At 43.4% G+C, this 14,942-nt stretch overlaps 1 protein-coding gene across 1 annotated transcript; it reads right to left on the bottom strand.

The window, feature by feature from the left end:
- Positions 1-5,511: 5,511 nt before the first annotated feature.
- LOC147703602 (uncharacterized) lies at positions 5,512-6,741 on the bottom strand. Its single transcript, XM_086929523.1, has one exon. It carries the CDS (start codon positions 6,739-6,741, stop codon positions 5,512-5,514), a length of 1,230 nt encoding a protein of 409 aa, XP_086785649.1.
- Between the last annotated feature and the right edge of the window lie 8,201 nt (positions 6,742-14,942).

Genomic DNA, 14,942 nt, shown 5'->3' with positions numbered 1-14,942 from the left:
CTTACCACCGTCCGCCGCCGCTGAGCCATCCCCCACAGCTCCTCCTGGTGGCACTTGTTGCGCCGCCGCATCACCCCCTGGAGTGGACCCCTCCGCACTGCTGGCCCCGGCACTGGTGGTGTTAGGTGCCGCATCCGATGTTGTGATGTCTAGAAAAAGCATGTCGTATTTTCAGATGCCATTCACCACCCCCTATTTCGTCTCGTAATGGAAGAAAATGTTAATAGTATACATAACCAATGTTTAATTATTGGGAATGACAAAAAGTGACGGTTTTGGGGAGGGTGTTAACCTTTTATATGGTTAGCCATTAAATGCTACACTTTTTAGGACAACTGATGAATGCTTGTTTTTTAACGTGCACCATTTTTCTAATTACAGAAAGAAGATTCCATTGCCCTTCTGCCAACAGGACAATTCACCACCTACTCCTCATCACCAGCAGTACTTTAACACCTTCACTGCGGTAGCTATTCCGCCGCAGCCGCAGCGCTAAGGGGGCGGGGGGCGCGCGGCGTGCACATGCTGGTGACGGAACTGCTCCGTCACCAGCCGCGGTTAAGCTTTGCTCATGACGGAGCGGTTCCGTCATGGCCCCGCCCGCTCAATGGAACGCCCAGCGCAGGCGCGGAATCCGCGCAGGCGTGGCAAGCCGGCCATGACGGAACCGCTCCGTCATCAGCACAGCGCCACCACGGCTGATGACGAAGCGGTTCCGTCATCAGCATGGAAGGAGCTATGTACTTTAAAGAAGGTGGGGGCTCCTGCACAGCTATTCTAATAATTTGATGTTGTTGTAGATGATTCTAGGACTCTAGTAAATATTCCCGATTTCATGCCCTTATGTGGTTATATCAAATCATATCCTTATATAGGCATAAGAATCATACCCATATTAAGAAATAGCCAATGCAGTCCAAATACGGCAAGGCTACTCCCTTAGACTCCTAGAAAGCACAACACGTTCTTAAACAAACCAACCCTCCAGCAGCCCGGGAATTTCCCCTGCTTCTGTATTGATTTGTCCTAGAACTCCTGGAGTCCTGAAAGAACTGTGAGTTCTAAGTGACGTCTTATGACCAACCTTACGTCAAACTCGGCACCTTCCAGGTATAAATATCCCAGCATCTGCCTTAAGCAACACACGGTGGTTTGGAGCAGATCGGCTATCAACTTGCCCGACGTCCTGCTGATGCGAGTGCCGAAGGAAGCCGACCCTCCCTGCCGACGCACTGAGAGAGAGACGCTGTCTTTTTTCCTGCCGAGAAATCCAGCTCCAGTGTTTCCCTGTCACCCTTGCGGGTTGCTGGGAGATCGAGTCCTGAGAAAGAGATACAAGACCTCCTTCATTCTATAACCAAGGTATGGAGCAGATTAGACCCTTAGAGAATTCTTGATTCAGATTCTTGGCAAGACCTATAACTCATCTACTCCTTCGCTGTACTAGGCTTAGGTTACGTACACGGGGTAGGCATATCTTAAAGACATCAGTTGAGTACGTTTAGTCATTATTTTATCATTGTATGTATTTAATCCATTTTAAGTATCGTATGGCTTAGAAACCATATAAATGCTTTTACAGTATTATTTCATAATACTCATTTTACTGTACACACTTTACTTTATGACAAGTATTGCAATTGTGGCAATTCACTTCTCTTGCATGAGAAAGTAGACTGCTCAATAAATAACCACTTTTATTGAAAACGCCAGTCTCTCTATTTCTCTGCATTACAAAGAGGGGGGTTGAACCCATGCAGTCGCGGGGACCTGGGCGATATCTGGTACATGTGAAAGGGATCCCCGCAAGAGAAAAGGTGTTGTGTTGAAAAACCAACAATTATGATTTATACACTTTCATAGAAAAAATGATTTCAAAAGGGGAAAGATTCAATCTAGGTACTGTAATTTATTAGCAATACCTCAGTAGTAACATAATCAAAAACGATTTAGTAGAAGCCCCAAAGTGGAGAGGGGAAAGGGAGGGGGAGTGCTTTAGGGAGTGTAAAGAAGGGAATAAACACAGTTAAGAAGGCAAGTGACAGGTACAACAATTTCCAGCAAATTCAAATTAATACAGATACATAAGCCCGGAAATCAGGGCACACAATGATGACTAACTGAACAAGCAAACTTTCAACGGACACACAGTCAATTAGACACTATAAAGGGCTTGTGCCGGAAGTTTCAAGAGAAAGCCGTCGACGTTTCGACCCCTGTATGTAGGCTAGGTTCAGTCCTTGAGTGGGGTCTTCATCAGGACAAAGACAAGGGAGAGTGAGGGGCAAACCTGTCAGATAAATTGATAATAGAATTAAAGAGTGTGTTCTTATTATTAAACTGTTACAACATGGTCAATTGAATTGGACCATGTGGAAAATTACATAAACAACTTGAATTAAATTACCATGGAGTCGTGGCCCGACTGGGCTCAGGACGTGGAATAGTGATGGACTGTGCGTAGATCACATGTCGATCACGGCGTGATTTATTCACAATGCTACAGAGGAGAAAGAACAGCCAGTGAGAGTACTATATTGCACTGTTAGTTAAAAACGACCAGATTATATTAGTGAAAAAACTATGTCTAATCTGGTGCGTCAAGGTGAGAGGAGTACCTAAGATTTTGACGCTGGTGGATAGACTCCACCGTCATAGATGTTCATGTCTAAATGAGTTTAAACTGTTTGTCGAGCAAAATAACGCAGAACACAAGTTCCAATATTGCAAAACTAGGGCTGGCAGGTGTCTCAAAACAACAGAATTGGTGTGGGAGTCAAACCATGAAACAACAGCCATCCCTTTGATGATACCGATAACCGAATACTTGACATACCTGTAATTAAATGGGAGGCAGTAATACAATTTTCCAGAACGATTATCCAATAGAATTCACCGGAGCCGCAGAGTCAGAAAGGTCTGTCGGCAGCCGCTGGTTTGCAGACAGCGTGAGTCGTGCTACCACAGTTACACATTGGTTGAAAGTTAATCTGGGGGGAGCAAGGATTGAGGATTAAGGCCATTGATATGAAGTTTCGGTGTTTACTAGCATAAATGAAAAGAGATTTCCTTTTTACAATTGCGGTACTCCTCGCTTGTTTATCTCAAAGCCAATTGAGGTTAGATTAATCAAAGGACACGGATACCAAAGGTACGAGGTGCGTGGATGCTCGACATACCTTTATCGTGGAACCGCAGCCAAAAGCTTGCAGAAGGGCGTTGGTTGTATCCGCAGCCGGTGGCTTGCAACCCGTCTGGGTTAAGCTGCCATGAAATCAGACACGATCAAGGATGAGTCTGAGGAAGAAGCAGTGCGGATTGGCTTAGGCTTAGGTTTAGGTGCTAATCAAACCATAGTTAAAGTGATCGCCGAAACGCGCCATACAATCACATACCAGGTCAGCTCCACAGCGTCCGTGGACAGTAACTCCGCGACTCCAACTACGTGGAGTTCCAGAGGAGTGGTCAATATTAGAACACCGCCCCGTGATGGAAATAGAAGAGTTACTTAGTATACTAACGTGGTCGTCAAGGAACATAAACAGTGATTCACTCAACAATTGTTTCTATCATTGTTACATTTATGGTTAAGTATGAAATCATAGACCTTTTTAGAAAAGACCCGCGCAATACTCCAACATGAGGTTGAAGGCGGGCTGTGTTGAAAAATGGGGCGAAGCATTTGGGGTAATGGAACCCATAGTATATACGACATACGAGTGGATCATAATATTCAGCAAATCATTAAAATAGTATTATAGTAGTTTAGAAAATTAGTATGTAGGAGAAGGTCGAATAGTAATGGAATTAACAGTGTCCGTGCAACTCACCAAAATGAGGTTGAAGACGGCTAGCTGTGTTTTGAGAGGAGCAACCCGGTGGCATAAATGATGGTATGCATTTAACGTTATGACGAAAAAAGGGGTGGATTACATAATTAATCAAAAAACGTGTAAAGATAACAAGACTGACATTAGCCGTGCAACTCTCAAGCATGAGGTTGAAGACGGGCTATTGGATTTCGGCGGACCAAGGTCAATAACAATATAACGTTGAATGTTCGTTTCACAGTCAATTGACTAACATGATGTAAACAATCACATGAGCCATAATACATGGTCAGTTCTCAAGCATAAAGATGGAAAAGGATGACTTGATAAGTGAAGGGCTTGATTGGAGTGGTGCAGAGACAGGAGTCATTATCAAACATGTCCTAGCAGTACATACCCCAATTAAATTATCAGTGCCTAACTAACCCAGGGCTGCCAACTGTGCTAGACTGCCTTCTTGTTCATTGAGGCCATTCTTAATTGAGTCCAAAAGGGACATCCATTTGGATTCACGGGTATTAAGTACAGTCAATATGTTACCTCCTCTTCTCCCCAGAGAGACTTTTTCAATCACAAACCATCTCAGTTCAGAGACAGCATGCCCAGCCTTTTGCCAGTGTTCTACTAGCGGGGCACCAACCACATTGCAGCGTAGCCTACTACAGTGGGACGATATGCGTGACTTAATTTTCTGTTGTGTTTGTCCGACATATGTCTGTCCACAAGGGCATAGGATAATATAGATCACGCAGCTTGAGTTGCAATTTGTATGATGTTTTAGGCTGTAAGACTGTCCGCCATGATCAAAAATCTTAATCTGCATGGTGGTCTCGCATGCAGTACATGTACCACATCTGTAGTGTCCCGACACTGGAGGCAGATTCCACATATTTGTGAGGGTGGGTTGGCTCGCAGGTTCCAAATATGAGTGGACCACCATGTCTCGAATATTTTTGGCCCTCTTGAAGGAATGGAGAGGAAACTGCGTCTGTTTGATCTCGTCTGACACGATGGACCAGTTCTTATTGATGATCCGTTTTACTTCATTACTCCATGTGGAGAAGGTAGTTACACAAATGATACAATCCATTTCCGATTGGTCCCTGTTGTCCGGATTTAGCAGAATATCGCGTGGGTTATACCAGGCTCGTTTCCTGGCACGTCTTACCATTTTTGACGGGTAACCTCTTGAGATGAGGCGTTCACTTAAGATCTCAGATTCTTGGATATAGTTTCCACGGGTGGAGCAATTTCTCCTAATCCTGAGAAATTGGCCGACTGGGAGGTTGTCTTTTAGCCCTCGAGGATGGTGACTTCCATATTGTAGTAAGGAATTACGCTCCGTTGGTTTCCTGAATAGGGTGGTTAGTAGACGATTGTCTTCCACATAGATCGAGATGTCTAGGAAAGGAATTTTCTCATTGCTGGAGTCCATTGTAAACTGAATGTGGGGGTTTCTGGAATTAAGCCACACATGAAACTCCGAAAGGAGTTCCTTACTTCCATCCCAAATACAAAGCACATCATCTATGTATCTTACCCAAACGGTCAGACTGCTGTGAAAGGGGTTATCAGTGGAAAAAATGAATTGGTGTTCGAAATGATCCATAAAAATGATGGCCAGATTTGGGGCGAAGGTAGCCCCCATGGCTACCCCCTTAGTCTGTAAGTAGAAGTTGTCTTAAAAGATGAAGAAGTTCTGTTGCATGGCGATACTGAGCAAGTCGATTATAAAATCAGTTGGGACCTGGACAGGTGCAGGTCGCGTGTCTAAGGCTTGTCTCATAACTTCCAATGCATCGAGTTGAGGGATGCTCGTGTAAAGCGAAACAATATCGCAAGTCACCAGAAGTTGGTTATCTGGGTTGAATGGCCTTTCATCGATGAGGTTGATAGTTTGCGTGGTGTCACGAAGATACGCCTTGGTGTTGAGAGCAATAGGTTTCAAGAAAAAGTCCACGTATTTACACATAGGTTCTAACATGGACCCGCACCCAGATACAATTGGGCGGCCGGGTGGGCTCTCAAGGCTCTTATGTACCTTAGGTAAGGTATATATAGTGGCAAGTCGAGGACATTTTTGATTGAGGAATTTAAATTCCAGCTCTCTAAGAAAGCCCGCATCCAATCCTTTTTGAGTGGCTTCCAGAATAGTGGTTGCCAAATCGCGTGAGGGGTCATTGGGTAGTAGCTGGTAACTTACTCCATCTGACAATTGTCTATAGATCTCCTCTTTATATTTGCCAAGGTCCTGGATGACAATTGCCCCGCCTTTATCGGCGGGCTTGATGACGACTTCTTTGTTATTGCACAGCACTGTCAATGCCAATTTCTCCTTTTTGGGCAAATTCGATTTTACAAATTTACGTTGGTCCAGTGGTCGGTCTACTGCAGAGGTCACAATTTCTTCAAAAGCCAAGATCTTATGGCTCATGGCATAAGTCGGTGGGAAGAAAGTAGATGGTTCTCTGAGGCCTGTGATAGAACTGCGTTGTCTTGTAGTTTGGTTCCGAAAGTAAAATCTTAGCCTGATTTTTCGGAAAAATCTGTATAGTTCAGTTTTGAGCAGGAATTTATTGGGTGCAGCAGTGGGGACATAAGAGAGGCCTCTACTCAGGACTTTGGTCTCATCTTCATCCAGATTGTGGTGAGAGATGTTAATCACAGGATTGAGAGATGGTTCAGTGTGGTCTGATGTGATGGGTGATAGAGTCTGATCTTGGGAAGATACGTGGTTCACCACCTGTAAGTATTTCTCCTGGTGGAGATTTCTCCGTGGACTTCGGGATAGAATGTTACTCGTTTCTGCTGTTTGACTCTGTTGCCTTCCCAACCGCCAGGATTTGGTTGTTGTTGGCCTCGTGCTTGACCTCTCATCCAAGAGTTGCCACGACCTCGTGGGGGCCGCCATTGGCCGCAGCCTTGGTCTAAAAAAGGCTGCTGAAATTGAGGAGGAAACTGTTGGTACCCAAGCTCTTGGGGCGGATAATTGTAGGAGGTACTTGGTCCTGCTTCTGCGTCACTGCCAGAGCTGTAAGAGGAGTCCGAAAACGTTGTAAAATTGCGTCTTCCTCTGTAGCCACCGCGAGTGCGGTTTGTGAAACGGCCCTGATTATCCTGCTTGTAGTAGTCAGGCTGCAAATATGGGTACACAGTTTTTTTGTCAAAAAGTCTCCGGTCTCTTGCGAGCTTTTCCAATTTCTTAGTTTGGGCTGTGATGTTAAATTCTTTAATGGTGGCCTCTAGGTTATCCACGGCCTCCTTGGCTTTAGTGAGGGTGTTATCACCCAAGATCTCTGCTTTAAGGTCAGCGATTTCCTTGCTCAAAGAGACAACTTGTTCCGCGGCAGTCTCGACCCCAAGCACCATCCAGTGCCGGGAGCAATTATTCGCCACGTAGCTGAAACCCTCTTTGAACTTAGGCACATCTACAAAGATGGCCGGTTCAATCTTGATTTGTAAACCAACCGGTATTATGTTTTCCTGGAGATATCTTGTGAATAAATGTCTGTGTAATCGTGTTCTGATTAGTTTTTTCTCTAATCGCTCCAATCGAGATATTTTATCATTTAGGGAGAGGTCAATTATGGGAACAGTGGTAGATAAAAAGGTACTCGACAGATCCTTGGTTAGCTGATTAATATACTCCTCTGTATAGGACAATAATTCAGATTCCACCATGGTGTATCTGAATTAAATTAAAACTGAGGAAACCTCGCAGGTCAGCACCTGCTCAGAGGACATTACAAAGAGGGGGGTTGAACCCATGCAGCTGCGGGGACCTGGGCGATATCTGGTACATGTGAAAGGGATCCCCGCAAGAGAAAAGGTGTTGTGTTGAAAAACCAACAATTATGATTTATACACTTTCATAGAAAAAATGATTTCAAAAGGGGAAAGATTCAATCTAGGTACTGTAATTTATTAGCAATACCTCAGTAGTAACATAATCAAAAACGATTTAGTAGAAGCCCCAAAGTGGAGAGGGGAAAGGGAGGGGGAGTGCTTTAGGGAGTGTAAAGAAGGGAATAAACACAGTTAAGAAGGCAAGTGACAGGCACAACAATTTCCAGCAAATTCAAATTAATACAGATACATAAGCCCGGAAATCAGGGCACACAATGATGACTAACTGAACAAGCAAACTTTCAACGGACACACAGTCAATTAGACGCTATAAAGGGCTTGTGCCGGAAGTTTCAAGAGAAAGCCGTCGACGTTTCGACCCCTGTATGTAGGCTAGGTTCAGTCCTTGAGTGGGGTCTTCATCAGGACAAAGACAAGGGAGAGTGAGGGGCAAACCTGTCAGATAAATTGATAATAGAATTAAAGAGTGTTTTTATTATTAAACTGTTACAACATGGTCAATTGAATTGGACCATGTGGAAAATTACATAAACAACTTGAATTAAATTACCATGGAGTCGTGGCCCGACTGGGCTCAGGACGTGGAATAGTGATGGACTGTGCGTAGATCACATGTCGATCACGGCGTGATTTATTCACAATGCTACAGAGGAGAAAGAACAGCCAGTGAGAGTACTATATTGCACTGTTGATTAAAAACGACCAGATTATATTAGTGAAAAAACTATGTCTAATCTGGTGAGTCAAGGTGAGAGGAGTACCTAAGATTTTGACGCTGGTGGATAGACTCCACCGTCATAGATGTTCATGTCTAAATGAGTTTAAACTGTTTGTCGAGCAAAATAACGCAGAACACAAGTTCCAATATTGCAAAACTAGGGCTGGCAGGTGTCCCAAAACAACAGAATTGGTGTGGGAGTCAAAACATGAAACAACAGCCATCCCTTTGATGATACCGATAACCGAATACTTGACATACCTGTAATTAAACGGGAGGCAGTAATACAATTTTCCAGAACGATTATCCAATAGAATTCACCGGAGCCGCAGAGTCAGAAAGGTCTGTCGGCAGCCGCTGGTTTGCAGACAGCGTGAGTCGTGCTACCACAGTTACACATTGGTTGAAGGTTAATCTGGGGGGGAGCAAGGATTGAGGATTAAGGCCATTGATATGAAGTTTCGGTGTTTACTAGCATAAATGAAAAGGGATTTCCTTTTTACAATTGCGGTACTCCTCGCTTGTTTATCTCAAAGCCAATTGAGGTTAGATTAATCAAAGGACACGGATACCAAAGGTACGAGGTGCGTGGATGCTCGACATACCTTTATCGTGGAACCGCAGCCAAAAGCTTGCAGAAGGGCGTTGGTTGTATCCGCAGCCGGTGGCTTGCAACCCGTCTGGGTTAAGCTGCCATGAAATCAGACACGATCAAGGATGAGTCTGAGGAAGAAGCAGTGCGGATTGGCTTAGGCTTAGGTTTAGGTGCTAATCAAACCATAGTTAAAGTGATCGCCGAAACGCGCCATACAATCACATACCAGGTCAGCTCCACAGCGTCCGTGGACAGTAACTCCGCGACTCCAACTACGCGGAGTTGCAGAGGAGTGGTCAATATTAGAACGCAGCCCCGTGATGGAAATAGAAGAGTTACTTAGTATACTAACTTGGTCATCAAGGAACATAAACAGTGATTCACTCAACAATTGTTTCTATCATTGTTACATTTATTGTTAAGTATGAAATCATAGACCTTTCTCTGCACTTCTGGTGAAACGAAGCATGCGCGCTTAACTGAGTAAAATACCTATCTATTGTTTCAGCGACTCTGGAGATATACTCCTTATTCTGGGGGAGCAAAGTTGTCATGTTTATGCGGTTGTCAGAAAGTTTCTAGTGACCTTTGAGCTAGCTGGCATTTCATAATTAAGTCTAACATATTCAATAGAGACCTAGTCGACCTCAGTCCTACGTCTACACTGTCGTTTATGGTATTGTAATGTAATGTAATGTAATGTAATGGTGTCTTGTAAAGCGCATATATCACCCCGCCATGGGGTATCTCAGCGCTGTAGACCGCTGGGGAACCAGTCCTGGCTTTCCCTGTGAGATGGTCCCTGCTGGGTATCTCCAAGGTGAAACCAGGCATCCCTGCGTATGTGGGGGGCTGTTGTGGAGATAAGGCAAGCCAATGCCTAGAGTTGCCGAGTGTGATCCACGGTTAGAGTAGGCACCGAGGCGAGAATTATCGAGTCCGCTGACCCTGGTCCACGACCCTGCCACGTCGGGAATTGAACTCTGGTCACGGGCCGTCCTCTGCTTCCGGGTCTGCCTCCTTTAACCAGTGAGCCACACCACTCCATTCCAATGCACAGAGCCTATTGGGAATATAGGAACTACACTACATGGCGCCCAACGTTTGGTAAGGCGATAATTTAATGCTAGATAATAGGGTAACTCAGTCGTGCTTTTCACACAGACCCCTTTTTACTGTAAAAACTCCAATAGATGTCTGGAATGGGTAAAAAGGTTAATATCCGCCAGAACTTAGTAGGAAGAGATTCCTATGTAATAGTTTTTGGTTTAGTCAATGTTGAAGGATACCGTGTTCCAAAATATTGTGCACCTAATCTTTGTTTTCTTGAAACTTGCTCTGAAAATTCTCAGTCAGCAAAATGACGGAGAGTGATGACGAAAGGGAGAGAGCTAGAATAGCAACTGAACTATTAGCAGAAGACACACGTCTTCAGCAAAACAACCCGGATGCAATAATCATCCCGGTAAATGTAAGAAAGAGTGTAACTTACAAACTAATAAATAATGGTGTATCATCGAGAGGTGGTACAGTCATATTTGTGGTAGAGGCACATGAATATCGGCAGACAGAGGTATTCTCTTCCTGGATAAATTTTCCTGCAGCAAATGCTGTAACAAACGAGTTCCACTACTACAAAGCAGAGGAACCTCCAGCGGAATACGTTCCTTTCGAGGACGTTGAAATTCCACTAACTTACCAGGAGCATCAGCTCTGGTTTAATGGCGCCCTAAAACATCAAAATCACATTACCAGGCTCGGTCCACTAGGTAGACCAGGAGCCACATGGCCGGTTCTAGCCAGCTATACACCACATCCTGACATTGAAGAAATGTCAGACAGAGAACTTTTAGTTCAGCTAAAACAACTAATTAAAATACATAGACAATTGGTACAATATGTCATGCGGACTTTAACAGTCCAACCAGCAATAAAAATTCCACAGCACACCCCTCACCAGGGGAACACTAATAAAATTACATCACAGACTATACAATCAGTCATTGGCAAATTACCCACAAAACGGGAACAAATTCCGTTCTGGTTAGCTCAAAAAATTACTCAAATAGAGGCAGTATTTCCTGATACTACCCCTCACGAAAAACACTGAATTCTGACAATCTGCCTACCAATGGGGATTGCACCACATGTGGAAGACTGTGACACTTGGGGAACAGTCTTTGCTTCAATCTACACAAAAACCCATGGTGTTCCGTCTATGGCGGTTATACCAGATGTACTAAGACAGATTCAAAATGAATACGGTCCAGAGCCTGCTTTAAATCTAGGTATGAAATTACTGAAAGACTTTAAGCAAGTCTCGGCTATACTACTAGCCAACATAAAAGGAGAAGCAATATCTGTGGCAATCCGCCAAAAATGAAAAGAAACAGATATAGTAGAACAACCTTTTGAACTTGCCAGAATAATTGAAAAATCCTATGAAGAATTAGGTAGAGACAGTTTGGGTGGGGAACCACTAAAACCACATATAACAGAAAATCCTGAAAAGACTCATTAAAAATAATTTAATAACTCAAAAAAAGAAGTGGGAGGGTAACAAACAGACCTCTCCCAGAGAAAAACAGTTTCAGACCAGAGGAAGGTCTCCCCAACGGAGAGATAGATCTCCAGAACGGGGGGGGGGGAGGGGGGCAAATCTCCACAACGGGAGCCCTCTATAAAAAGATATAACCTTAGAAATAGGGAAAATTTGAGAAAACCTGACAGATATCAATATATTGATACACGCCCCTCTCGATCTTTTCAGACTTCCTCACAGAAATCGGAAAGAAGAGGACGGTCAGAACATAAAGAAGAGCAAGTCAAGTCCAAAGACAAGGAACCTGCTCATCAAAGTGAAAAATTACAATTTCCCAAAAAGAAGGTAGCCAGTATTAAAGTAAAACATGACGAGGATTCTGAGGACACAACTGAAGAACGGACAATGGGTCCAGACAATGCTAGACAGCGCAGCAGAAGTGACCATAGCGCGCAAGATCCTGATGAATATTCTGGAGACAGTGGACACGAATGAATACATTCAAGTGGAAACTGCAGATACCAGAGTTAGTGTGCCCCATAAATTATATGAAATAACATTATGTATAGAGGGGGAAAAAACTAGGAAAATAAGAGGTCTCTTCGGGGAGAACCTATCTAAAGGTTATGATATCCTTCTAGCAGAAAAGGACTGGCCACCAGAGCTTGTCAGGGAGTGCCCACATGGCAAAGAAATTATTATGCCTGCCTTCTCAAATCACATTCCAATTCATAAAAAATACACATATGCTAGAAAATGGGCAGTGGCCCAAGCCCCTGCATTATATAAAAATCATGTAGGATGGGATGAGGATTCTTCTCATCATAAAATCCAGATAAAAAATCAACCTACTGCACAGAGGCAGTATCCTGTTAAGCAAGAAGCTAAAAAACAAGTCAGGGAGATCTTAGATCAACTTGAGTACCAGGGGGAGATTGAAACATGCACCTCACAAATGAACAATCCTTCGTTTCCTGTCTCCAAACCACACAATTCATATAGTCTAGTATTGGACTACAGGCACTTAAACTCTTGTTGCAAAACATTTGCAGTACAAAACTCACACAGTGCGGCGCTGATGAATAACATTGTGCGCAAAAAATACAAGACAACATTAGATATTTCAAATGGTTTCTTCTGTCAAAACATTGCACCAGAAAGCAGGTATTAGACCGCTTTCTCTAGTATGGGGGCCCAAAAGCAATTTTGTCATCTCCCACAGGGATTCAAGAATAGCCCAGGATTATTTTCAGCCAGAGTAACAGAGTTACTACAAAAGTATGATGATGAGGCATTATCCTATGTCGACGATATCTATCTAACAGACGATGACCTGGAGACACACTTGAAAAGAGCGAACAACATAATACTTGGGTTCGCATCTGAAGGGTACAAATTTAACTTTAAAAAGTCACGAATTGCCCACCTCACTGTCCTATTTTTAGGATATGAGTTATTAGGTGAAGGCAAAAGCCTAGCAGACAACTTCTTAGAGAAGTGTGCAGCACTCCAAGCCTTAAAAACGCTGAAAAATGTACAATCAATTCTAGGTTTCCTGAATTTCGGAAGAACTTACATTCTAAATTATGCATAGAGGGTTAAATCGCTCTACGAACTAATAAAACCTGATTTCAAAGCAATTAATTGGACTCAGAAACACACAGACATTTTACGATCATTACAAACAGACATGTTAACTAAAACAAAACTGCAAACACGCGTGAAAGAACGCAACCTTTTAATCCAAGTCATCCCAGGAAGATGCAGATGTACATACCTAACCTCTAATGAGGGAGAAACGGTACCAATAGCTTACAAATCACACTTGTACACACAAGCTGAAATGAAATTCAGTTCCACTGAAAAAATTCTAACTGTGGTACAAACTGCTGTAGCAAAAGAAAGAGCCCTGGCACAAGGTAAACGCATAATAATCATTACACCAGTACCTGCCCTAGAAGCAGTAACAAGAGCAAGCATTCCGAATGCCAAAGCCTTACATCCGAGATGGATACAATGGGTTAATTCTCTTGCTGCATCAGACGTAGTATACGAATTTGATCCTAACTTAAAAACGCAAGACTTTCTCCAATACGAATACGAATGTCCTCTGCCAACTTAAATTCTACCTCTGGAATAGTACACCTGTGTAATCTACACAGACAGATTTGCACAACACTATGTTGTGGATAAAAAAGTTTACAATGCTGCATGCGCGATTGTAAAAGGTTGCTGGCGCATAGGAAAATTTAGACCGTTAATCACTAAAACTGAATTGCTCAGAAATTTTACAGCTCAGCAAGCTGAACTACAGGCTTTTAAGATGGCGCTTGAAAATGCAGATCGCGAATTCCCCACACTAATAGTGTGCGATTCGCATTACTGCGTCGAATCTTACAATAATTCCTTGCAGACCTGGATTGAAAACGGTTACAAAGATGATACAGGTGGCACAATAAGACATAAAAAACTATGGGAACAGGTAGTTCTTTTACAGAAAGAACTACGAAAGACTCACGTGATACATACGCAGAGTCTCCAATGTGATGGCGTTCACATTGCAGGCAATTAATTGGCTAATAAAGCCACAGCGGCAGCTGGTCAACCGGCTTCCGTAGCTACAAAAAAACATTATAAAAAACAAATAGATGGAGAAACGCTACTAGCAGTAAAAGCCTCAATGGAAGGCAATTATGCGGCGTTACCTCTAAATTATCCACTCGGAAATACATACATAATTGATACGAACTCCGTTCCTTTTGCTCAAATCCCTGAAGTGGGGAATAGAGTAATTCCAAACACGACCCGGAGGGCTTACTTGATTCAAGAAGCACACATGGGAATGGGTCTGAGGCACCAAGAGATCCTGAAATCTCTCATAGAATTGCAATCAAGATACTGGTGGCCGGGAATGAGCGCGCAAGTTTATAACTTTGCAATGGATTGTCAGGACTGCAATAGAGATCACAGTTATGAACCGGACGTAATATCTGATTCTAGCACAGTAAGACCAGCCCAGACACCTCTATTAGACAGCATTAGACTATCTACACGCAGGCGTCCGACCGGACAAATGCGATCCCATAAATATTAAGACGAGATTCATTTGGATGTGGCCCCAGCGCTCGGCTGACGCCAGAACTGTTATAAAAGTTTTGCGAGTCTTTATCGGCACATACGCAATTGGCATGCTACGTTCTGACCAGGGTCCTACGTTTAGCCCTCGAGCTTACAAGGAGGCCATGATCAGCTTGGGCATTGCATTGCGGTGCTCTAGTCCATTCCATCCTGAGGGAAATGAGGTAGAGGAAAGAAAAAACCGTGACATAAAGCAATCTATAACAGCGAGGGTATTAGGTTCGGGTGATGGATGGGTCAAACATCTAATAA

Source organism: Lissotriton vulgaris, chromosome 7 (genome assembly GCF_964263255.1).
Source record: "Lissotriton vulgaris chromosome 7, aLisVul1.2, whole genome shotgun sequence".
Classification (NCBI taxonomy): domain Eukaryota; kingdom Metazoa; phylum Chordata; class Amphibia; order Caudata; family Salamandridae; genus Lissotriton; species Lissotriton vulgaris.
Note: the sequence above shows the minus strand (reverse complement) of the source record. Positions and strands in the feature narration are given on the sequence as shown.